At 56.0% G+C, this 24,385-nt stretch overlaps 1 protein-coding gene, 1 long non-coding RNA gene and 1 other non-coding gene across 4 annotated transcripts in view; 2 read left to right on the plus strand and 1 right to left on the minus strand.

Moving 5' to 3' along the window:
* Positions 1-24,385, plus strand: part of Itpr3 (inositol 1,4,5-triphosphate receptor 3) — a 65,222-nt gene that overhangs the window by 33,971 nt on the left and 6,866 nt on the right. The window contains exons 12-46 of one of the 2 annotated variants that reach the window (NM_080553.3): positions 339-438; positions 521-681; positions 842-983; positions 2,203-2,364; positions 3,823-3,995; positions 4,492-4,611; positions 4,915-5,097; positions 6,990-7,241; positions 7,342-7,486; positions 8,002-8,143; positions 8,628-8,827; positions 10,133-10,262; positions 10,611-10,668; positions 11,795-11,960; positions 12,861-13,025; positions 13,102-13,176; positions 13,553-13,678; positions 14,522-14,644; positions 15,234-15,434; positions 16,258-16,509; positions 16,638-16,763; positions 16,845-16,970; positions 19,508-19,628; positions 19,859-20,049; positions 20,226-20,374; positions 20,492-20,600; positions 20,693-20,783; positions 20,885-21,054; positions 22,519-22,693; positions 22,772-22,953; positions 23,108-23,308; positions 23,423-23,533; positions 23,875-23,970; positions 24,056-24,157; positions 24,243-24,329. In NM_080553.3, coding sequence (NP_542120.2) covers positions 339-438; positions 521-681; positions 842-983; positions 2,203-2,364; positions 3,823-3,995; positions 4,492-4,611; positions 4,915-5,097; positions 6,990-7,241; positions 7,342-7,486; positions 8,002-8,143; positions 8,628-8,827; positions 10,133-10,262; positions 10,611-10,668; positions 11,795-11,960; positions 12,861-13,025; positions 13,102-13,176; positions 13,553-13,678; positions 14,522-14,644; positions 15,234-15,434; positions 16,258-16,509; positions 16,638-16,763; positions 16,845-16,970; positions 19,508-19,628; positions 19,859-20,049; positions 20,226-20,374; positions 20,492-20,600; positions 20,693-20,783; positions 20,885-21,054; positions 22,519-22,693; positions 22,772-22,953; positions 23,108-23,308; positions 23,423-23,533; positions 23,875-23,970; positions 24,056-24,157; positions 24,243-24,329 — 5,113 coding nt within the window. Of the gene's footprint in view, positions 1-338; positions 439-520; positions 682-841; positions 984-2,202; positions 2,365-3,822; positions 3,996-4,491; positions 4,612-4,914; positions 5,098-6,989; positions 7,242-7,341; positions 7,487-8,001; positions 8,144-8,627; positions 8,828-10,132; positions 10,263-10,610; positions 10,669-11,794; positions 11,961-12,860; positions 13,026-13,101; positions 13,177-13,552; positions 13,679-14,521; positions 14,645-15,233; positions 15,435-16,257; positions 16,510-16,637; positions 16,764-16,844; positions 16,971-19,507; positions 19,629-19,858; positions 20,050-20,225; positions 20,375-20,491; positions 20,601-20,692; positions 20,784-20,884; positions 21,055-22,518; positions 22,954-23,107; positions 23,309-23,422; positions 23,534-23,874; positions 23,971-24,055; positions 24,158-24,242; positions 24,330-24,385 lie in introns of both variants that reach the window. The other variant, XM_006523712.4, reaches the window with a different exon arrangement.
* On the plus strand, positions 273-339 carry Mir7677 (microRNA 7677). The gene has a single exon (NR_106142.1). It is a non-coding gene; the product is annotated as a microRNA 7677 (primary transcript).
* Positions 8,682-10,478, minus strand: Itpr3os (inositol 1,4,5-triphosphate receptor 3, opposite strand). The gene is made up of 2 exons (NR_168269.1): positions 10,172-10,478; positions 8,682-9,182 (listed from the first exon to the last, which is right to left on the minus strand). It is a non-coding gene; the product is annotated as an inositol 1,4,5-triphosphate receptor 3, opposite strand (long non-coding RNA).

Below are 24,385 nucleotides of genomic sequence, written 5' to 3' on the forward strand. Positions count from 1 at the left end.
AGACCTCACTGCCTTGGTCTGTCATCTGTAAATCAAGTGTCTGTCACTAGGATTCCTGGGAATTCATGAACTCTTAGCCCCTGGTCTCTTACCTGACACTCTTGGGGCTTGCTTTGTCCGGGTGCATTCTCGCCCCATGTACACCAGCGAGCATTAGTTTAAGGGTGCACCAAGGTCTGTGTGCCTCAGAGCATAGCAGTAGAGGCGGGGCCCCCATTCTTGGTACCCATACTGTGGAGGTGTGGGGTGCAGAGGAAGAGGATGCTATGGGGAGTGGTGAGCAGAAAGCAGCCGCGGTGTGTGGCACCGTCGCTCACCGGCTGTGTCCTCTCACCTAGGAACTCCTACGTGCGGCTGCGGCACCTCTGCACCAACACCTGGATCCAGAGTACCAACGCGCCCATCGACGTGGAGGAGGAACGGCCTATCCGGCTCATGGTGAGAGCCCTTGTGCTATATGTGGGGCTGGGGCCTAGGCTGCATCATGGCCCTGGCATCCCGCTGACCCTTGTCTCTGCAGTTGGGCACATGCCCCACCAAGGAGGACAAAGAGGCCTTTGCCATTGTGTCGGTTCCTGTGTCGGAGATCCGCGACCTGGACTTTGCCAACGACGCCAGCTCCATGCTGGCCAGCGCCGTGGAGAAACTCAACGAAGGCTTCATCAGCCAGAACGACCGCAGGTGCACTGGGATAGGGATGGAGTTGTGGGCAGTGTGGAGTCCAGGGAGGGCAGGCTGGCAGGGTCAGAGTGAGTCTGCCTGCCTATGTGAGCACATGCTGGCAGGCCCCCTGGGAGCTGGCCCCTCAGTTCTTCATGCTTCTGGTGTTACCCTTCGCCAGGTTTGTCATCCAGCTGTTGGAGGACTTGGTGTTTTTTGTCAGCGATGTTCCCAACAATGGGCAGAATGTCCTGGACATCATGGTCACCAAGCCCAACCGGGAGCGGCAGAAGCTGATGCGGGAGCAGAACATACTTAAGCAGGTGTGTGTGCTCTTCAGGGGCTTATAGCTCTCCAGTGGGGCTCATGGCTCTCCTGCAGTGTTCATAGCTCTCCAGTGGGGCTCATGGCTCTCCAGCGGGACTCATGGCTCTCCCGCAGTGTTCATGGCTCTCCAGTGGGGCTCATGGCTCTCCCGCGGTGTTCATGGCTCTCCAGTGGGGCTCATGGCTCCCCAGCGGGGCTCATGGCTCTCCTGCAGTGTTCATAGCTCTCCAGTGGGGCTCATGGCTCTCCAGAGGGACTCATGGCTCTCCAGCGGGACTCATGGCTCTCCCACAGTGTTCATGGCTCTCCAGTGGGGCTCATGGCTCTCCAGTGGGGCTCATGGCTCTCCCGCGGTGTTCATGGCTCTCCAGCGGGGCTCATGGCTCTCCTGCAGTGTTCATAGCTCTCCAGTGGGGCTCATGGCTCTCCAGTGGGACTCATGGCTCTCCCGCAGTGTTCATGGCTCTCCAGTGGGGCTCATGGCTCTCCAGCGGGGCTCATGGCTCTCCAGTGGGGCTCATGGTTCTCTAATGGGGTTCAGGCCTCTTATTGAAGGTGTAGTGGAGGGGGTGTGGCTCAGTGGGAGATAACCTTCCTGGAATCCTCCAGGCATGGTCTGGGGCATGGCTAGGTTAGAGTACCTGCCTAGAATACATCAGTAAAGAGCTAGGGGCATGGATCACTGGTAGATGCCTGCCTAGAATTTTCTATCAGGGGTCTGGGAACATGGCTCAATCATAGATGCTAGAATTGATCAATGTGGGGCTCAGGGTGTGGATCAGGGGTAGAGTCCTTGCCTAGATCCAGCCATTGGTAGAGGTAGGGATTTGGGTCCACTGTAGAGCACATGAGAACCTACCAATGAGGAGCCAAGGATGTAGATCAGGAATAGAGCAGTTGCAGCAAGCATGCAAGCAAGGCAGGGGCCGAGGTGCTGTCCCAAGCATTGGAGGAAAATGTATCTGAGCCATGACCACGTGCCAGGCACTTCCTTAAGTACCCGGCAGGATTCACCTCATTTTGACTCCTCCTGCGGGAGAACTGTGGACTTCATTATGGAGGGAGGACCCTGAAGCCCACAGAGGCTGGGATCCTGCTGAGTAAGACAGCTCCGGGCTTCTGTGAAGGGAAGCTCTGGAGTTAGGGTCAGGACTCCTGGGACGACGAGGGGTACAGCAGGACGGGAGAGTCCCTCTTACTCTCTACACCCCTCAGATCTTTGGCATCCTGAAGGCTCCATTCCGTGACAAGGGGGGTGAAGGACCACTAGTGCGGCTGGAGGAACTGTCTGACCAGAAGAACGCCCCCTACCAGTACATGTTCCGTCTCTGCTACCGGGTGTTGCGGCATTCTCAGGAGGACTACCGCAAGAATCAGGTGGGCACTGCGCAGTCCCTGCTGGGCGTGAGCCCTGTCTTTTCTCCTCAGCAGGGTCCCTGTGGGCACAGAGGGCAGCCTGGCACCAAGTACAGGAGGGCACCAGATGGTGGGACTGATTTCTGGGGTGCACAGAGCCTGCCCTAGGCTCTGGTGTTACTATCTTAAAATACTGCATCTTTCTCCTCATCTTCTTCTGGTTCATTGAATTGAGAGTGTCTCACGGTGTAGACCAGGCTGGCCTGGAACTCGCTATGCAAACTACAGAGAGATCCACCTGTCTCTGCCTCCCGAGTGCTGGGATTAAAGGTGTGTGCCACCTCCTAGTGTAAAATTCGTCACTTTTGAACCAAGGTTTCACTATTTATTTTATACCATTTAGCCAGTCTTGCTAAGCAGGCAAGGCCCTGGTAGGGCCGGATCACAGCTTAGAATCTGTGTAAGGGAATCGGTGTAAGGTAAAGCCGCCGCCCTTTAGCCCTGGCGGCTGCATTTGCATCTCCCCCTGAAGTGAGCTTTTCAAGGCTGCTTTCTCTCCAGTGTAAACTCCTCTCCTGGGCCCACAAAATAACTGAACACGGGACGGAAGCCTGGCCTCATGGCCTTAACTGTACCCCTCTTTGGCTCAGATTCTGTCCAGTTCTCTAACTGGAAGAAATGCTTGGTTCAACCGCCTATTCTATTATTAAAGACACCAATAGTGGTGAAAAGCTGGGGGAAGGAGAGGGAGAGGGAGGGAAGGGAAGAGAGAGAGACAGACAGACAGACACTTATTCAATGTGGCCTCATTAGTAAGAAAGATATTTAATGGGGTTTAGTGACCCCCCCCCAAGTCTGTCTCTGGGCACCGACCTGTGTTCTAGGTTTAAACAGATGAGTGACTGGGACGGGGTCAGAGTGAAGCATCCCAGGATCTCACCCCAGGTCCTACAATAGACTACAAGACCATCTGGTTAGGGTATAGCCTTAGCCATGTAGATGATTGCTAACATCGTGGGGGTACCTTATCCTGCAGGCTCACTGTTGCTTGGGGACCCTTTCAGTCCAGTCACAAAGATGGGTCTGGTGTTCCTGAATTGCAGGATGGCTCCAGAGGCTAAGAGGTCAGGTGGGGAGAGGCAAGTGAGAGTCTGAGCCTCCGCAGAGGAGACAGGCAAGGCAGGCTAGGGATGTGACTCAGTTGGTAGATTGCTTGCCTAGCATGCACAGACACCCCCTAGGTTCTTTCCCAAGTGCCAGCTAAACAGGGCCTGGGTGGTAATGGCCTGTAATCTCAGCATTCTCAAAGTAGGGGGCAGGAGGATCAGATGTCATCTCAGCTCCATAGGAGACAGACCGGGAATGAAGGCAGCAGCATCACCAGGTTCAGTTAGTACTGTGTTGGTCCTGACCTGGGGTCAAGGCTCCATGGCCCATCCCGTGACATCCCCCCCCCCCCTGCTCCCCTCTCCCCCCCAGGAGCACATAGCCAAGCAGTTTGGGATGATGCAGTCACAGATTGGCTATGACATCCTGGCTGAAGACACCATCACTGCCCTGCTGCACAACAACCGGAAGCTTCTAGAGAAACACATCACCAAGACGGAGGTGGAGACCTTTGTCAGTCTCGTGCGCAAGAACAGGGAGCCCAGGTGCCCGCTGCACACTCTCTGCCTGCCCTCTGCCCCCTTCCAGCCTCTGGTGCTGGCTTTGTTTTGAGACAGGGTCTCACTGTGCAACCCTGGCTGTCCTGAAACTCACTTTGTAGACCAGGCTGGCCTCGAATTCACAGATACCCCTGCCTCTGCCTCCAGAGTGCTAGGATTAAAGGCGTGCGCTACTGTGCTGGGTTTCTGATGCTGCTTGTTAACTGCATGGTGTATCGCTTCCTTTCCAGTGCTTGGGGGTGTGTGTGTGTATGTGGCTCAGTGTAGCCATAAGAGATGCAAATTCCCATTCCATGGTGAGCCCCAAGCCCTCTGCTGGCGACTGAGCCGGTGCCTGCTCTGACCCCTGACTCCATCTCTTGGCCCTGTCCCACGGGGGTGTCAGGAGCTGCTGCCCCCTGGACATCTGGGAAGGAGGGTGGGTGAAGCTTCTGGCTTGCGGCAGCTTCTGAGTCTGTTGCTGGCCCTATTGATTCACCAGATTCCTGGACTACCTCTCCGACCTGTGCGTGTCCAACCGTATCGCCATCCCTGTCACCCAAGAGCTGATTTGCAAATGTGTGCTGGACCCTAAGAACAGTGACATTCTTATCCAGACTGAGTGAGTAGCAGCCCCATCCTGCTGCGGCTCGGGTTAGTCCTGACTTTCTTTTTATTTGTAGGTGTGTGCGCAGTGCCTGTAGTGCCCAGCTTTAAGAGTGGGGTGGGGTGGGGTGGATGGAGGGTTGGGGACACTGAGTGGGAAATGAGCCACAGCCTCATTCTGGGAAGTACAGCAGCTTAGAGACCTGGGCTGTGCTCCTCCTACCGGGGGTGTGTGTGTGTGTGTGTGTGTGTGTGTGTGTGTGTCCATAGTGAGACTCGGAGCACTGGGACAATCTCCTGACATTGCTGCCACCTGCAGGCTGCGGCCAGTGAAGGAGATGGCTCAGTCTCACGAGTACCTCAGCATCGAGTACTCAGAGGAGGAGGTGTGGCTCACATGGACGGACAGGAACAATGAGCACCACGAGAAGAGCGTGAGGCAGCTGGCCCAGGAGGCGAGGGCTGGCAACGCACACGATGAGAACGTGCTCAGCTACTACAGGTGCCCCCGACCACTCCCCACCTCCCCTAGAGTCCCACCGTTGTCAACAGCCTCCTGCTCCTTGTCCTCATACTTGCGTGTGTGTTCGTGTGTGTTCGTGTGTGTGTGTGTGTGTGTGTGTGTGTTTGTGAGAGAGAGAGTGTGTGTGTGTATATGCACATGTATGTGTGTATTTGTGTGTGCACACATGTGTGCATGTATTTGTATGGCCATGTATGTGCCATGACTCAGGGTTGATTTTTTTTCCCCCCCACGGTGGTGGTGTGGTTCCCAGGGCTTTGGCGGCAAACGCCCTTTACTGGCTGAGCCATTTGACTGACTCTTGTCTACTTTTTATTTTTTTCCCCGTGTGGATGTTTTACATTATATATATATACATGGAGAGAGAGAGAGAGATGCGCCATGTGCATGCCCGCTGCCTGTAGAGGCCAGAAGAGGGCATCAGATGCCCTGGGACTGGAGTTACAGTGTGAGCCATCATGTGGGTGCTCGGACTTGAACCTGGGTGCTCTGGAAGAGCAGCTGGTATTCTGAAGCACTGAGCCTTCTCTCCAGCCCCTTCCCTTTTTTTGAGATAAGATCTCACTGTGGGGGCCTAGCAAACACAGAAGTGGATGCTCACAGTCAGCTATTGGATGGATCACAGGGCCCCCAATGGAGGAGCTAGAGAAAGTACCCAAGGAGCTAAAGGGATCTGCAACCCTATAGGTGGGACAACATTATGAACTAACCAGTACCCCGGAGCTCTTGACTCTAGTTGCATATGTATCAAAAGATGACCTAGTCAGCCATCACTGGAAAGAGAGGCCCATTGGACTTGTAAACTTTATATGCCCAGTACAGGGGAACACCAGGGCCAAAAAGTGGGAGTGGGTGGGAGGGTATGGGGGACTTTTGGGATAGCATTGGAAATGTAAATGAGGAAAATACCTAATAAAAAGTATATATAAAAAAAATCTCACTGTGTAGACTAGGCCACCTGCTAAGTCGCCTGCTAAGTCACGGCAGTGCTGTGGCCTCAGCAGGGGTCATCACAGCTGGCCTCAGTTGTTTTCTGTTTTGTTCTGACTTCTTATTTTTGTTTTGATTTAGTTTGGTTTTGTGTTTTTTGATTTTTGTTTGTTTTTGTTTTTTTTTTTTTGTTTGTTTGTTTGTTTGAGACAGGGTTTCTCTGTGTAGCCCTGGCTGTCCTGGAACCCACTGTGTAGACCAGGCTGGCCTTGAACTCATAGGGATCCACCTGCCTCTGCCTCCTGAGTGCTGGGATTGAAGGATTATGCCACCACTGCCCAGCTTATTTGATTTTGAGGCAGCCTCTCACACTTTAGCCCAGGCTAGTCTTGAAATCAAGGTGCTCCCCCTGCCTCATTCTTCTAAGGGCTGGGATTATGGGTGTGGGTGACCACACCTGGCTGAGACATGTCCTATATGGGTTGTATAGAAGGCTCTTGCTAACCACAGCTGTGCTCCAGGTAGCTCTCTCACACCTCATAGCAACCCTGGGAAGTAGGTCACACTGTCTCCTGCAAAGCTGGGGAACCAGCATGGAGTGGAAGAGCTTGCCTGGTGTTTCAGGGCTAAGCCACCGTTCCTACCCAGGGTGGCCTGGCTCCAGGACCCTGATGGGTAACCCTGAAGTGTGTGGAGGAGGGAGAGACATGACGTCACTCACAGAGAAGCCTCTGTTATCGCTCTCATCTGAGCCTCACGCCTTTCACCAGCTGGCTCTTCCCTCTCTCCCAGCTACCTGCTTCCTGTAAGGACCTGTCCCAGCCCAGCCAGAAAACATCTACCCTCCTTTACCAGGAGGGGTCACATCCTCTCTGTGAAGCGTTGGTCCTCACCAGGGCCATGCCGGTTACCTGCTGCCTCTGACTCAGGGCTACCTACAGGTACCAGTTGAAGCTGTTTGCCCGCATGTGCCTGGACCGCCAGTACTTGGCCATTGATGAGATCTCCAAGCAGCTGGGTGTCGAGCTGCTTTTCCTGTGCATGGCTGACGAGATGCTGCCCTTTGACCTCCGCGCCTCATTCTGCCATCTGATGCTACATGTGCACGTGGACCGCGACCCTCAGGAGCTGGTGACCCCTGTCAAGTTTGCCCGCCTCTGGACAGAGATCCCCACGGCCATCACCATTAAAGAGTGAGAGTCTGGAGGGTGGGAGGCTAGTCAATGTGGGGCGGGGGTGGGGTGGGGCGGGGCGGGGCATGGGGACCCTCATGCCTCCTGCTTCCATTTTTAGCTATGATTCCAATCTCAACGCGTCGAGAGATGACAAAAAAAACAAGTTTGCCAGCACCATGGAGTTCGTAGAAGATTACCTCAACAACGTGGTCAGCGAGGCCGTGCCCTTTGCCAACGACGAGAAGAACATACTCACCTTTGAGGTGGGCTGTGGATCCTTGGGGCTGGAGGGGAGTGGGGCCATGGTCCTGCCCCTCCCTACCTCCCCACCCGACCTTGTCGGTCAGGGATGGATTGTAGGATCCATGATCCCCTTTTTCTGGTGCCTTCAGCCCAGTTATCCTTGAGATAGCTAAGATCTCCCCCAATGGACAGTTTCCCCCGGTTCAGTACTTGGCTGAATCCACTGAACCCATCAACCAGGGTCCTGCCTTCATCCTGGTTTTCTCTGCCCTATTTGGACCCCAACAGAGCCTCAGTCTCCCCCTGAACAATCATGACCTAGGGCCCCACCAAGTACATTGGTCTAACTCCGCAAAGCTGCAACTCTATGTGTTGGTGTCCCACCCCCACCCCCCACCCCCTCAAAAACCAAGCAGGGCGCACATGCGTGCCATCCGTACACATCCCACTACCAGCTCCAGTCACCCTTCACAGCCACACCTCTGCGTAGGTCAGCCCCACCCACTCACTTCCCTTGGGCCCACCCCCTTTGCAGGTGGTGAGCCTGGCGCACAATCTCATCTACTTCGGGTTCTACAGCTTCAGCGAGCTGCTGAGGCTCACACGCACGCTACTGGGCATCATAGACTGCATCCAGGCACCGGCAGCCATGCTGCAGGCCTATGAGGAGCCTGGTGGTGAGGCTTGGCCCCTCCTCAGTTCCTTCCTGGCCCCGCCTCAGCCCCCTCCAACCTAGTAGCTCAGGGGCTGGGAAGCCCTCGAGTCTGGCTTGTCTTAAAGGATAAGGGCTGTCAGGCTCCAGTCCTCCCTGATACCCAAGAAGCCATGCTCTTCCAAACTGAGCTGGGGTCTGGCCCCTGATTTCAGCATTGCTGGCACAGGGTCCCCTCCATCCCTTATTCAGCTTCCCTCAGATTCTGGAGAGCCTACCCACAGAGGATGTGCACCTCTCTCCACACTCCCTGCCCGCTTTGCCTTTGGTCCGTTGTTTTCCCAGTCTTGGCATAAAGCTCGCCCCCCCACCCCACCCCCAGCTTGTACCCTCCCACCCCGCAAAGCTGCCTGAGTTAGCCCTGTTCCTTCTCAGCAAGCCTCACAGAGGTCAGAGATTGGGAACCCCTGGTGCGCATCTCTCAGTGACTCCACTTCTGTGACCCACAGGCAAGAATGTGCGGAGGTCCATCCAGGGGGTGGGGCACATGATGTCCACCATGGTGCTGAGCCGCAAGCAGTCTGTATTTGGTGCCTCCAGCCTGCCTGCTGGAGTGGGTGTCCCTGAGCAGCTAGACAGAAGCAAATTTGAGGACAATGAGCACACTGTGGTGATGGAGACCAAACTGAAGATCCTGGAGATTCTGCAGGTGCTGGTCAGGTGGGTGGGAGGTCCCGGGGTGGGGGTGGGGGTCACAGGGTCACAGCTGAGATCCTGGGATACTGCAGGTGCTGGTCAGCTGGGTGGGAGGTTCCAGGGTCGGGGTCACAGAGTCACAGCTCGAGATCCTGCAGGTGCTGGGCAGGTGGGTAGGAGGTCCTGGGGCTGGGGTCACAGGGTCACAGCTCGAGATCCTGCAGGTGCTGGGCAGGTGGGTGGGAGGTCCAGGGTGGGTGATCTTAGGGTCAGAGCTGAAGATCTTGGAGATCCTGCAGATGCTGGGCAGGTGGGTAGGAGGTCCTGGGGCTGGGGTCACAGGGTCACAGCTCGAGATCCTGCAGGTGCTGGGCAGGTGGGTAGGAGGTTCCAGGGCTGGGGTCACAGGGTCACAGCTTGAGATCCTGCAGGTGCTGGGCAGGTGGGTGGGAGGTCCAGGGTGGGTGATCTTAGGGTCAGAGCTAAAGATCTTGGAGATCCTGCAGGTGCTGGGCAGATGGGTGGGAGGTCCTGGGGTGGGGTGGGGGGGTCACAGCTGGAGATTCTGCAGGTGCTGGGCAGGTGGGTGGGAGGTATGGGGTCGGGGAGGGTCACAGGGTCACAGCTGGAGATCCTGGAGATGCTGCAAGGTGTTGGACAGGTGGGTGGGAGGTCCCAAGACAGGTGTCACAAGGTCACAGGGCTTTGCCAGATTCTCTAGCTCAACCTTCATGGTTCTTGGAGCAGCACCACTGACACTCCTTGGGGGAGGGACCAGAGCCCTACACAGACATGCGGCTTCCTGGAGAGGGATTAGTGGGGGAGGGGGAATCCTGAAGAGGGATTGGTCCAGAGGGCATGAGGGTGACAGAGTTACCACGGGGAAGTCAGAGGTGAGACTTTTGTCCTGTGAAGATAAAGGTTAGTTATGGGCGTCCCTAAACTCTGGCTCTAGGCACCTCAGTTTTCCTTCCCGGAGAGGGCTGTTGGCAGGGTAGCTATAAAGACAGGTTGGCCTGCTGACCTGGGAAGTCTATGCGTTTCCTGTTACTGTCTAGCCTGGGTGTGTTGGGGGGAGGTGGGCAACCACAGATGCAGGGCTCACTGCCTATGCTGAGAGGAGCACCAGCCACCATCACTGGGCCAGGAGCCGGGGGGGGGGGGGGGGGGGAGAGGACTGACTGTTCTGTTTTGTTCCAATGCCTTGGAGCATCCTGAGTGGCTGGATGCTAGAGCCCATTTAAGGGTTCCTTCACCCATCTTGGAGCAGCAGGGCTCCTGATGGAGACTGTTCTTCACATCACCTCTGTTTGTCTAGTTCATCCTGAACGTACGCTTAGACTACCGCATCTCCTACCTGTTGTCGGTCTTCAAGAAGGAGTTTGTGGAGGTGTTTCCCATGCAGGACAGCGGGGCGGACGGCACGGCACCTGCCTTTGATTCCTCCAGTAAGCCTTGACCCCTAGCATCTACTGCCACCACTCCACTGCCCTAACCTGTCCTTTCCACGCCCAAAAAGCATGTCTGTTGTCTCCCTGGTCACCACCATGAGGAGCAGGGCGGGGACCCTTCCTCAACAGGGAATGGGGTCCATAGGGAAGCCAGGGCTGGGGTAAACTCACATCCTACCAGGAGCTGGCCAGGGCCTAGCTTCCTGAGCTTCTGAGCTCCCTGCCCTGCTCTCAGCCTGGAGGCTCTGTGTCCTCACAAAGGCCGGGCAGGTGAGGGCTTGCTGGGGCATCCTCTGCTTGAGTCTCTGGCTACCCCATCTCTCTGTCACTCTTGCTTCCCCACAGCTGCCACCATGAATCTGGACCGCATCGGAGAGCAGGCAGAGGCCATGTTTGGAGTAGGGTGAGGCCGGGTTTGGGGGCAGGCTGTCAACATAAGGCTCACACCCTGTCTTTGGACAACCTGAGTTTCCTAAGGCTGAAGGCTGGCCGTGCCCTCCACTGTGTCGCCCGGAAGCCCCTCACCAAGCGCATGCACTGGCCCTTCCTGTCTTGCCCAGCCCTCATAGTAGAGAGTAAATCCAGATGCTCCTCCTCCTGCCCCACCTTTGTGCAGGGCAGCTGTGCCTCTGTGCTCAGCAGAGCTGGGGCAGCTGACCTGGCAACTGTTCCCTGTCTCACAGCAGGAGACATGGAAGAGGAGGGTGGTAGTATGGTGTCCCTCCCCCACCAGCCCTCTGTGCCCGAGGGGAAGATTCTTCTCTGCCATGGAGTGTCCAGCTTTCCTGGGTGTCTAGCACACCCAGGGGGTCTCTCCTCAGAACCCCATTGTGAATTTTGACATTGGGGAGGGCTGGGGGTGTAGGTCAGTGGGGATGTAGGTTAGTTGGCAGCAGACAGCTTATCTAGCATTCATGAGTCCTGGGTTCGATTCTCCAGAACCTCAGAGGCCACCTGCTACTCCCAGCACTGGAGGGAGGCAGAAAGGTCAGAGTTCAAGGGTACCTGGTCATTTGCTGCATTGAGAGTTCGAGGCCGATTTGGGCTACATGAGATATTGTCTCAAGAATAAACCAGAACAGAGAAGTACTGAATAAATCCTGTAAGACAAAGCCCACAAACTCACAGGGAAACCGTGCATTGAAATAGCTATCAAACCCCTGAAGAAAATACATCGGAAGTAACCTGCTACAAATGGGGCTCTTTATTAGCACATTAGATGGCAGCTGCAGGGTGGGTGTAATTAGCACCCCGACTCCAGCTAGTGGCAAGTGTAAATGGCATTTCACAATTTCCACTAACAAACCGGAGCTGCTGTGAATGCGTCTGGTTTTTACTGGTGACAGCCCTCAGGCTCCGTGGTTCCCTCACTGTGGAACAAGCGTCTTCCCATCCCACATGAAGGGGTCCTGCATCGGGGCTTGGCGGCTGAGGACTATCTGGGGCAGTGGTTCCCTGCACAGTGGGACCCTGGGTGCAGTTGCCCTCCCTCATTCACGGCTTTCGCTTGTGCCCACCCGTGCTGGCAGGAAGACCAGCAGCATGCTGGAGGTGGACGATGAAGGTGGCCGCATGTTCCTGCGAGTGCTGCTGCACCTGACCATGCACGACTACCCGTCTCTTGTCTCCGGTGCGCTGCAGCTGCTCTTCAAACACTTCAGCCAGCGCCAGGAAGCCATGCACACTTTCAAGCAGGTGAGAGGGGCCCACAGCCTTGGGCCTGCTTGGAGCCCCGGGCATACGGGGATCTAGTCTCTCACAGCTTGACAGGGATGTTGGGCCTCACTTAGGCCTTTCTTATTGGGGGTGGGGGTGGGGCAGGGCAGGGATCTAGTCTCTGCTGCCTTTGCCACCCTCCTGGCCTGACTCATTTCTTGCACTGTGGGCGATGCTTGAGAGTGGTCAGCTATGCACGACCTTTGCTCACCATTCTGAACCAGGTGTGGCCTACAGGCTCACTCACTGGGTGTCTTCACTGTGGCATCATGTCTCTTTGACAGCTTCCTGTGAGATGCCTGATGATCAGGGCTGGTATTTAGCAAGTGCCCACAATGTGCTGGTTTTTGACACCACCTTGCATTGGTTCCCCAGAATTCCCCCAGCTCCCTCAGTATGTGACACCACTCACAGCCCCCTGTGAGAGGAGGACACAAGGCCTAGGCAATGAGAGGAAGTAGGGAGAGGGGAGGAGGGAGGGGGAGGGAGAGGGAGAAGAGGAGGAGGGGGAGGAGGGAAGAAGAAAGAGGGGAGGAGGGGGAGAGGAAGGAGGCACTACATGTAGGCCCTACTCCTTAGAGTTCAGGTCGCTCCTTCCCTCAGAGTCCAGTGTCCCTCCCATGCTTTCTGTGCCTGTTTGGCATCTGAGTGGACCAATCAGGTGGCAGAGTGCACCATGAGTCTGAGACTGCAGCTGGGTTATGTGTTGACTCAGGGCTGGTGTACAGGGAGGGCTTCCTGGAGGAAGGGGCTGTAAATACTGAGTGACATCGGGTGGGGGGTGGGGGTTCTGGTCCAGGGAGGGCACTGCCAATCCCCGAATGACTACAGATCTGGGGACGTGCGCCTCCTTGAGCCCATTACCCCACCCCCGCACAGGTCCAGTTGCTGATCTCAGCCCAGGATGTGGAGAACTACAAGGTGATCAAGTCAGAGCTGGACCGACTGCGGACGATGGTGGAGAAGTCAGAGCTGTGGGTGGACAAGAAAGGCAGCGTCAAGGGCGAGGAGGTTGAGGCAGGCGCCACCAAGGATAAGAAGGAGGTGAGCCGGCTTCTGGGAGCCAAACAGGGTGCCCCAATTGAGGGTGCATGGATGACACTGTCTTCTGTGTCCTCAGAGACCCTCGGACGAGGAGGGATTTCTGCAGCCACACGGGGAGAAGAGCAGCGAGAACTACCAGATTGTGAAAGGCGTGAGTGGCCGGGGTGGGGGCTGTCCTGCGGGTGAGAGGTGTCCTGCATGAGTGGCAGGGGGTGAGGGGTGTTCTGCGACTGGCTTAGACCTGACTCAGTCAGGCCTCTCACTGGCCAAGCATCTCCCAAACAGCCCCACTGAGGCCCTGACAGAGTTATTTTAAAGCTGAAGGGGTTTAATGAGATTCCACTTTATGGTCGGGATGGGACTTTAGTCCCTCGCTGATTTGCCTGGACGGCCTGATTCAGCAGCCATCTCTTTCCCCTCTCTGGTCCCAGTGGGATACGGGTGTGGCTGCAACTGGCCAGGGGAGAGATGGGGAGGGGACCCTGAGGAGGAGGCATAAGCTCCCATCCATACCCTCTCCTCTGCAGATCCTGGAGAGGCTGAACAAGATGTGTGGGGTGGGGGAGCAGATGAGGAAGAAGCAACAAAGGTTGCTGAAGAACATGGACGCCCACAAGGTCATGCTGGACCTACTGCAGATCCCTTACGACAAGGTGACCCGTGTCATCTGCACCCACCTCCTCTTTGAGACTACCTCGTTGCACCCCAATCTTTGACCCCCCCCCCTTGCTCAGATTGATTTGACTTGAATTGGATATGTTGTAATTCTCTCTGTGTATCTCTCTCTCTTACGGTGATGCTGGGCATGGAACCCAGAGCCCTGCTCACACAAAGCAAGCATTCTTTGTCTGAGCCACACGGCCCTTGAATTTGATTTGACCCAGCCTCCTCTCCCTGGGCTAACCTTGCCTGTTAGCTCCATCTGGACCAGAGGTTTTTAACCTGTGGGTCATGACCTCCTGTACCCTAAGGTCGCCTAAGGTCATCAGAGGTCACAGATATTTACATTAAGATTCACGAGGAACTGTATTCCAGGGTTGAAGCATTGAGGGGGAAATCCAGATTCTGACCTTTGACCCTGAGCTCCTTATCCCAGTGGGTCCACGGCACCTTGTCCTTTGTCCCCTAGATCCCCTCCCTCTGTTCAGCCTCTCTCAACCTTTGACCCTAAGCCCCTCACCTGACACTGACCTTTTTTCTTTTTTTTGAGTACTTGCGTCTGTCTGCGCATGTGCAGAGTTCAGAAGAGGGTGTCCGACTGGAGATAGAATTTATAGGCGCTCGAGAGCCTCCTGGTCTGAGTGCTATGGGTGGATTCTGGGTCCCGTGCAGGGGCTGCATGTGCTCTGAACTTCTGGGAGCTGCTTTAAACGCTTAGATGATTTTTTAATTAATGTGTGTATGTGTGTGTGTGCCTCTGTGTGTGTGTGTGTGTGTGTATGTGTGTATCAGGCCTGTCCTTCCCTGCTGGCCCATTGACCTCTCTCTGCACACAGAGCGACAACAAGATGCTGGAGATACTGCGCTACACACACCAGTTCCTACAGAAGTTCTGTGCTGGGAACCCTGGCAACCAGGCCCTTCTGCACAAACACTTGCAGCTCTTCCTCACGCCTGGGGTGAGGCACACTGGGCAGGATTCCTAGTGGCCCTTTCTGATGCCCCTCCCCTCTCTGATGCCCCACCCCCTCTCTGATGCCCCACCCTCTCTCTGATGGGCCTCTCCTTTTTCTGATGCCCTCCCCTCTCTTTGTCCCGCCTCTCTCTGCCCCGCCCCTCTCTTTGCCCTGCCCCTCTCTGTTGCCCCGCCCTTCTGATGGGCCTCTCCTCTTTCTGATGCCCTCCCCTCTCTTTGTCCCTCCTCTCTCTGCCCCGCCCCTCTCTTTGCCCTGCCCCTCTCTGTTGCCCCGCCCTTCTTTCTGATGGGCCTCCCCTCTCTCTGATGCCCCGCCCCTCTCTCTGATGCCCTCCCCTCTTTGTCCTGCCTCTCTCTGCCCTGCCCCTCTCTTTGCCCTGCCCCTTTCTGTTGCCCCGCCCTTCTTTCTGATGGGCCTCTCCTCTCTCTGATGCCCCGCCCCTCTCTCTGATGTTCTCCCCTCTCTTTGTCCCGCCTCTCTCTGCCCCGCCCCTCTCTTTGCCCCACCTCTCTGCCCCGCCCCTCTGATGCCCCCACCCTCACTGATGCCCCCACCGCTCTGCCTACCACAGCTCCTGGAGGCTGAGACCATGCAGCACATTTTCCTCAACAACTACCAGCTGTGCTCTGAGATCAGCGAGCCGGTGTTGCAACACTTTGTGCACCTGCTGGCCACACACGGGCGCCATGTGCAGTACTTGGACTTCCTGCACACTGTCATCAAGGCTGAGGGCAAGTACGTGAAGAAGTGCCAGGACATGATTATGACCGAGGTGAGGGCTGCCTGGGCCACAGGGATCTGGGTGGTGGGGTCCAGGGAGAACCTGGGAAGGGAGAGAGCCAGGAGGACTTGGGATGCTGGGCTCATAGAACTGGTTAGGGCCAGTGGTAATGCACAAATGTCCGTACCTGCAAAACACTGAGAGTGGGGTGAGCCTTAGTGGCAGTCTAGGAGGTCTGTTCCTGGGAGCATCTCAGGGAGGGCCGGGGAGGGCGGGGGCAGAGGCAGTGACGTCAGGGAGATACTACAGCTGCAGCCGTCACCTTGGGCATGTCACCACTGACCTGTGTCATTCATTGGCTGGCTATGAGAGGGAGGAAGGGAGGACACACCTCAGGTTCAGTGCACACTCTGGAGGCTGAGGACATTCAGACACTTTTTGGATCCAGCGTCAAGGTCTCCGATGGAAGAGGCCAGGACACATCAGCCAAGGAACCCCAAAACTCAGGCAGGAATTCAGGCGTGTTGGCTCACATCTGTGAATGGCCCATGACTATCTATAGCTCTAAGTTCAAGGGATCTGATGCCCTCTTCTGACCTCTATGGGTATTGCACACGTGCCGTGAACAGACCTACATGCAAGCAAAACACCCGTACACGTAAAATAAAAACCAATAATTAAAGGAAGAGTTCAAGGTTATCCTCAGCTACGCAGTATTTTGATGAATGAATCTGTTTCAGAAGTCCCAAACTTTAAGCATGGGTATGAGGTCCTAGCTGGGGTCACGGTCTTCTTTTCCTGACAAGCCTAGGAGAGAGGTGGTGCCTGGGGCTGTTGGACGAGGGCTCTGACTCCTGCCTGCCTCCTGTCACAGCTGACCAATGCAGGTGACGACGTGGTGGTGTTCTACAACGACAAGGCCTCTCTGGCTCATCTGTTGGACATGATGAAGGCAGCCAGAGATGGCGTGGAGGACCACAGCCCTCTCATGTATCACATCTCCCTGGTGGACCTGCTGGCTGCCTGTGCAGAGGGCAAGAACGTCTACACAGAGATCAAGTGCACCTCCCTCTTGCCTCTAGAGGACGTGGTGACTGTGGTCACCCACGAGGATTGTATCACGGAGGTGTGTGGCTCCGGCTGGGAGAAGGCTGTGGTGTAGCCACGTGGAGGGGACAGGCAGAGGCACAGTGGGGAAGATGACAGGGGTGAAGCAGGCCCCGTGGACATGCCTCTTCTGTGCCTGCTGCCCAGGTTAAAATGGCTTATGTGAACTTCGTGAATCACTGCTACGTAGACACGGAGGTGGAGATGAAGGAGATCTACACCAGCAACCACATCTGGACGCTCTTCGAGAACTTCACCCTGGACATGGCTCTGGTCTGTCCTGGGGGCCAGGGTGGGCTTTTGGGGTGGAGGGAGGACCTACAGATCTCCCCATACGAGTTTCCTCCTCTGTAGGTCTGTAACAAGCGGGAGAAGCGCCTGTCAGACCCCACCCTTGAGAAGTACGTGCTCACCGTGGTCCTGGACACCATCAGTGCCTTCTTCAGCTCCCCGTTTTCAGAGAACAGCACATCCCTACAGGTGAGCAGCCCTACAGTCAATGGCTCTAGCTGGCTCATGTGGTGAATTGCTTACATGAGCACAGGAAGATGCAACAGAACACAGGGTATTGGTCATCTACTATATAACATTCGGCCCCAGATGTGGATCCGGAACTTCTGAGGGAATGATACAAAGTAACCGACAAGAAACAAGTTAAGGATCTGGGGGGCGGGGCTTACTGTTTGAGGAGTGCAGTCCATTCTCACAGCAGGAGCAAGGGTCACGCTTCATCCACAGTCAGTCACAGAACAATGAATACTGGTGCTCGGTGCACTTCCTCCTATTTTAATCCATGCTGGGGCCCTGGCCCATGGGCAGGTACAGGGTATGTGTAAGATGGGTCTTCTATCTTTCTGGAAACACCCTCATAGACACACCCCACACTGACTTAGGTCTCATAGGATTGACAAGATTAAGGCTTCGTCTAGCGGGTGTGCAGGTCCTGGGGTGGTGAGGTGGGTGTGGCAGCTGCCCAGGACAGCAGAGCCATGATGACCGGCATGACCACACATTTTGCAGAGCCTTACACAGCTCTCAGGTGCTGGGTGGGCAGGCAGCACTGTGACTCACAGGGGCCTGACCGGGGTCACTGAGAGCCAGGCCTTGAGACCCAGGTCTCTGTGGAAGGCCCGAGCCCGAGACACTGCCTAAGTTATAAATACAGAAGATGGAGAAGAAACCAACAGAAGTGCTCCTGTGGATGCTCGGGCCAGTGCTGGCACCAGGCTAACTCTGAGAAGAGTAAATAGGTTAGGTGCACCTGGCATGGTGGTGCATGCCTTTAATCCCAGCACTCCAGAGCTAGAGGCAGGTGGATCTCTGTGAGTTCAAGGCTAGCCTGGTCTACAAAGCCAGAGCTCCATAGTGAGATAGTACCACTCCTGGTACCAATTTGTCTTAGTCAGGGTTTCTTTTTTTTTTGTTTTTTTGTTTTGTTTTTTTCAAGACAGGGTTTCTCTGTATAGCCCAGGCTGTCCTGGAGCTCACTTTGTAGACCAGGCTGGCCTCGAACTCAGAAATCCGCCTGCTTCTGCCTCCCGAGTGCTGGGATTAAAGGCGTGTGCCACCACGCCCGGCTTAGTCAGGGTTTCTATTCCTGCACAAACATCATGACCAAGAAGCAAATTGGGGAGGAAAGGGTTTATTCGCCTTACACTTCCATACTGCTGTTCATTACCAAGGAAGTCAGGACTGGAACTCAAGCAGGTCAGGAAGCAGGAGATGATGCAGAGGGCATGGAGGGATGTTCCTTAGTGGCTGGCTTCCCCTGGCTTGCTCAGACTGCTTTCTTAACCCAAGAACTACCAGCCCAGGGATGGTATCACCCACAAGGGGCCCTCCTCCCTTGATCACTCATTGAGAAAATGCCTTACAGCTGGATCTCATGGAGGCATTTCCTCAACTGAAGCTCCTTTCTCTGTGATAACTCCAACTGTGTCAAGTTGACACCCAAAACCAGCCAGTACAGACCCCATCAAAAAAAAAAAAAAAAACAAAGGGGGAAAAATGCAAGGTTAGATCTAGGAAGGGTGAGTTGTTTTGATATACATTTGTATACATTTGGGACAAGGAGACTCTGGAAATTTTTATCGGTGCCTGGGCCTGGGCCTGGTAGTCCCAGCCCTGAAGAGGCAGAGGCAGGTGGGTCTCTCCGAGTTCAAGGCCAGCCTGTCTCAAAAAAAAAAAAAAAAAAATTATTTCCCCAGCCTCAGACTGGATAAAGTAGAATTTAAAATAAACCTTTAAAATGCATTGTTGTGTGTGTGAGAGAGAGAGACACACACATACACACACACACACACACACACACACACACACATGGGGTGAGCAGGTGTAGGTCGGGACACAATGTTGCAGAGTCAAACCCTTCTTTGTCTACCCTTCCCTGCATTGTAGAAACTGGACAGAGGCTGCCGGCTTGTGAGACACATGCCTTTATGTTACCCTTGCTGGCTGGCCCGAAGTCTGCCTTTCCTCTCGTTATTTTTTGTTTGGTTTTAAATTGTACTTTATTATTTTGATTTTGGGGGCTGGATCTCACTCTGTAGCTCTGACTGGCCATGGATGGGCCTGGAACTCACTGAGTTCTGCTTGCCTCTGCTTCCTGAGAGCAGATGTGGGTCACCATTTTCAGTGGGTGTGTGGGTACCTGAGGAGGCAAGAAGAGGGTGCTGGGTCTCCTGCGGCTGGGGTTAAAGCACGCCATGTGTCAGACATGGGTGCTAGGAGCTGAACTCCGGCCCTCCAAAGAACAGCCAGTGCTCTAGGCTCTGAGCCAGACTTTGTTTTTGAACCGTGTAAACACGCTTTTCCTCACATCATTCTGAAGGAAGGAAAAGGCGATTAGCGTGGCTGTGAGCCCAGGCTAGACCTGTGTACAGTCAGGGGAGGTGGTTCACTGCTAAACTTAGTGACTTTCTATCTGGACCAAAGGTGTGCTGTGGGTAGTGAGGGCCCTGGGCCCATGCCCTGGCTGGGGTGGCTGAGCCACCTCTGGGGTTCTGTGTCTCCTGCAGACGCACCAGACAATTGTGGTCCAGCTGCTGCAGTCCACCACGCGGCTGCTCGAGTGTCCTTGGCTGCAGCAGCAGCATAAGGGCTCCGTGGAGGCCTGTGTCCGCACCCTCGCCATGGTGGGTGAGTAACCGTGCCGCTTGCGGGGAACACCAGCCTTATCCCTGAATGTCCCTCGGGGTGATCTGTCCTTCCTGGTGTCTCATCTCCTTTTGCTGACTGCAAAGGATCAGGCAGGAAGCGGGTGCTAGATTCCTTGTGTGCCTACCAGGGGCTTGGATGGCACTCACCCCTGTCCCCGTTGGTCTGCCTATCTCTTCCCTGCCCCGTACCAGCACTGCCCTCTCTTGCAGCCAAGAGTAGAGCCATCTTGCTGCCAATGGATCTGGATGCCCACATGAGCGCCCTGCTCAGCAGTGGGGGCAGCTGTTCCGCCGCTGCCCAGCGCAGCGCTGCCAACTACAAGACGGCCACCAGGACCTTCCCTCGGGTCATCCCCACTGCCAACCAGTGGGACTACAAGAACATCATTGAGAAGTTACAGGTGGGCGTGGCTGCCCAGCCACCTAGGGAAGGCCCGATACACGGTGTTGGGGGTTGGGGGCGGGGGGCAGAGTTGCTGCTTCTTGGTTGGACACTGTTTAGTGTTGAGTGGGTGGGAGGGATATGGTCATGCCCTGGCCATCGTGGGCCAGGTGGTGACCTTGCCCTCTGTCCCAGGATATCATCATGGCCCTAGAAGAGCGGCTGAAGCCTCTGGTACAGGCTGAGCTCTCTGTCCTTGTGGACATGCTGCACTGGCCTGAGCTGCTTTTTCCAGAGGGCAGTGAGGCCTACCAGCGCTGCGAGAGCGGGGGCTTCCTGTCTAAGTGAGCCGGGCAGCCATGGTGACCTGGGTCTGGGCAGGGTAACCTGGTGTCAGAGATGGGAGGGGTTGGGGCCACATCGAGGCAGGTGGCCCCCCTACATCCCCGCTTCTGTCCCAGGCTCATCCGTCACACTAAGGGTCTCATGGAGTCCGAGGAGAAGTTGTGCGTGAAGGTGCTGCGGACGCTGCAGCAGATGCTGCTGAAGAAGAGCAAGTTCGGGGACCGGGTGAGTGTCCCACACATAGCATCACGGCCAGAGCAGGTGCTCGGGAGGCAGGCAGGACCTTGCTCACCAAAAGCCTCATCTTACCCACCCAGGGCAACCAGCTGCGGAAAATGCTGCTGCAGAATTATCTCCAGAACCGCAAGTCTGGCGCCCGGGGCGAGCTCACTGACCCCACGGGCTCTGGTCAGTGCCACGGCCCCACCCCACCCCATCCCACCCTGCCCTGCCCCGCATGGCTGGCTCTTGCTTCAAACCGCTGTCTCTCACCCGAGCTTCTCCCCAAGGCCTGGATCAGGACTGGTCAGCCATCGCCGCCACCCAGTGCCGGCTGGACAAGGAGGGGGCCACCAAGCTGGTGTGTGATCTTATCACCAGCACCAAGAACGAGAAGATCTTCCAGGAGAGCATTGGCCTGGCCATCCGCCTGCTGGACGGGGGCAACACCGAGATCCAGGTGCGGGGGTCAGGGCAGAGGTCCTCCAGCTCAGGGCACTACCTGCTCGCGAGGAGCTGTGGTACTGGGGCCGAACCACGGGTGATTGCACATTCTATACCTGTGCCCGTGTCCGTGACCCTGTGCCTGCCCTGTACCCTCTGTCCTGTCCCCCTAGGTCTACTCTTCTGGCATTTCAGAGTCTGATCTTCCTTGCCTTCTCTCCATTATTCCAAAGCCCTAACTCCTCTAACCTCCCCATTCATTCATTCATTCATTCACTCATTAATTCTGTTCATTCACTCATTCATTCATTCACTCACTCACTCATTCCTCCATTCACATTTCCCAATCAGCACTCAACACTAAACTGTGTCACTGACAATGATGTAGGCACCAAGTGCTCAGCTCTGAAAGACAGACGTGCTCTCTGTTCTCTTGATACCTGTGTTTTGTAAGGGACATAGGCAGAGTATAGACACAGTCTGGGAACCGGGATCCAAGACAAGAGATGAGGAACGCAGGGCACATAAGTTAAAAGGAGCAACAGGCTGGCCTCGTGACTTGGGTTTGCTGTCTCAGTCACTCGGCATGCTAAGTCGGGGTTTGGGGGATCCCAGGTTCAAGGCCAGCTTGGGTACTGTCATTCGCCTTGTCTTAGTAAAAAGAGAGAAGGGGTGGGGCAGGCCTTTAATCCCAGCATTTGGGAAGCAGAGGCAGGTGGATCTCCCGAGAGTTGGAGGCCAGCCTGCTATTACATGGTAAGTTTCAGGACAGCCAGAACTATGTAGAAAGATTCTGTCTCAAAACAAACAAAAACAACAAAACAAAAATAAGCCCCATTCCTGGTGGTGGGCGTGGTGGCACTCACTTAGCATTCCCAGTGCCTTAGGCTTCATCCCTGCACAGATGGGATGGCAAACACGCAAAGGGCAAGCCTAGGCGACAGGGTCGTAGACCCTGTAGATGCTGGAGCTGTGTGGGAAGAGTGTGCAGCGCAGCCTGAAGGGGCTGGCGTCTTAGGCAGCAGGCTCTCGGGTAGCTTCCTGGCACTGGGCGCCTGAGGCTTTTCCTCAAGGGAGATGGAGCCACCTAAGGCTTCCTGCAGTGTGAAGACAGGACTTGGGTTTCCAAGGGATCCCTCTGGCCGCAGTGTAAGCAGCTACTGAAGCCGGTGGCCAGGTGGCCAGCAGGGTCTGGGCAGAGGCAGCACCCCCACCCCCACCCCCAGCATTGTGGTCAGGGCAGGCTGGCCTTCCAGGTAACTGCTGGGCCTCGAAGCCCATCCCTAGCCCCTCTGGGAGTGCATATGTCTCCCAGACTTCCTGCACTGAGTGTTGTTCTCAAACTCCAACTGTAGCCAAGATGACCCTAAATCCTTGACCCTCCTGCTGCCACCTCCTAGGGCTAGCGTGACACCCACTTAACCATACCCAGAGCCAGGCACGGCGCTGACACCGCTCTCCACCTCCTGTCCTTCCCCAGAAGTCTTTCTACAACCTGATGACAAGTGACAAGAAGTCGGAGCGCTTCTTCAAGGTGCTTCATGACCGCATGAAGCGCGCCCAGCAGGAGACCAAGTCCACGGTCGCTGTCAACATGAGCGACCTGGGCAGCCAGCCTCGTGAGGACCGGGAGCCGGCAGATCCTGCCACCAAAGGTGGAGCTCCGGGCAGATATATACAGGGTATGGGGTACCTCACAGGTGACCCCGACCTCATCAAGGCTCTCCCCACAGGCCGCGTGTCCTCCTTCTCCATGCCCAGCTCCTCCCGCTATTTGCTGGGCCTCGGCTTGCACCGAGGGCACGACATGAGCGAGCGGGCGCAGAACAACGAGATGGGGACCTCGGTGCTGATCATGCGGCCCATCCTGCGCTTCCTGCAGCTGCTGTGTGAGAACCACAACCGTGACCTGCAAGTGAGCGCCTTGCTCGTCCCTGCCTGTCCGCTGCCGCATCTGATCAGCTGGCATCCCTGACTGTCACTGGGCAGGGCCGGCTGCTGGGACTGGTGTCCTTCTCCTGGTGGGTGTGACTGTGCTCCGTTTCACCCACCCCACCTGTGCTCCACAGAACTTCCTGCGCTGTCAGAACAACAAGACCAACTACAACCTGGTGTGTGAGACCCTGCAGTTCCTGGACATCATGTGTGGCAGCACCACAGGGGGCCTGGGGCTGCTGGGGCTCTACATCAACGAGGACAACGTGGGCCTGGTCATCCAGACCTTGGAGACCCTCACAGAGTACTGCCAGGGCCCATGTCATGAGAACCAGGTGAGCAGCCTCAGGATGGCGTGTGCTTGTGCAGAGGCGGAGCTGGTGGGAGTGGGGCTGCGGGGCCACCATGACTGACAGGTCTGGCGCTTGTGTCTCCCACCACCCCGTCAGACCTGCATTGTGACTCACGAATCCAACGGCATCGACATCATCACGGCGCTGATCCTCAATGACATCAGCCCGCTTTGCAAGTACCGCATGGACCTGGTGCTGCAGCTCAAGGTGGGGAGCCTGTGAGATGTGCGTGAGTGACAAGGGTACTTGGCGTGTGTGCCGCCATGTTGTGCTGTCCTCGATGGTGCCTCTTCTGCACGTGTGCATTTGGTGAGGTGTGCAGGTTGCACTGGCTATGTAGGTGTATGGGTGTGAAGACGTCACCCTCTTCTTGTATCCCTGAGAGAACTTCCTCTGTGTGTTGGCGGGTAGCGGGCAGGGTAGGTGAGGTAGGCCTATGGGGTTAACACACCGGATGCGTCTCAGCATAGCAGAGCCGTAAGGAGGTTGGAGGGTCACATGGGGGCCCTCAGACCTGGCTTGCTTCCTGCATCCCCTCCTACCCCCAGGACAATGCCTCCAAGCTGCTCCTGGCTCTGATGGAGAGCCGACATGACAGTGAGAATGCAGAGCGCATCCTCATCAGCCTTCGGCCTCAGGAGCTGGTGAGGACGGGCTGGCAGCAGGTGGGGTCGAGTGCAGAGATGGTGCTCAGTGTGTAACAGCAAATGCTGTCCCCCACCCCCTCAGGTGGACGTGATCAAGAAGGCCTACCTGCAGGAGGAGGAGAGGGAGAATTCAGAAGTGAGCCCACGTGAAGTGGGCCACAACATCTACATCCTAGCACTGCAGGTACCCAGTCTGCCCGAGGCCCTGCCCCTCTGTGGCCACGCCCCCTGAGGCAGTGCCCAGAACTCTCCCATCCCGTCTTCTGTAGCTTTCCAGGCACAACAAGCAGCTGCAGCACCTGCTGAAGCCAGTGAGGCGCATCCAGGAGGAGGAGGCCGAGGGCATCTCTTCCATGGTACGGCAGGGGTGAGAGTTCGGGGGTGGAGTTGGATGTGGAGGAGCAGCTGGGAC

This window comes from Mus musculus, chromosome 17 (assembly GCF_000001635.26).
Source record: "Mus musculus strain C57BL/6J chromosome 17, GRCm38.p6 C57BL/6J".
NCBI lineage: Eukaryota > Metazoa > Chordata > Mammalia > Rodentia > Muridae > Mus > Mus musculus.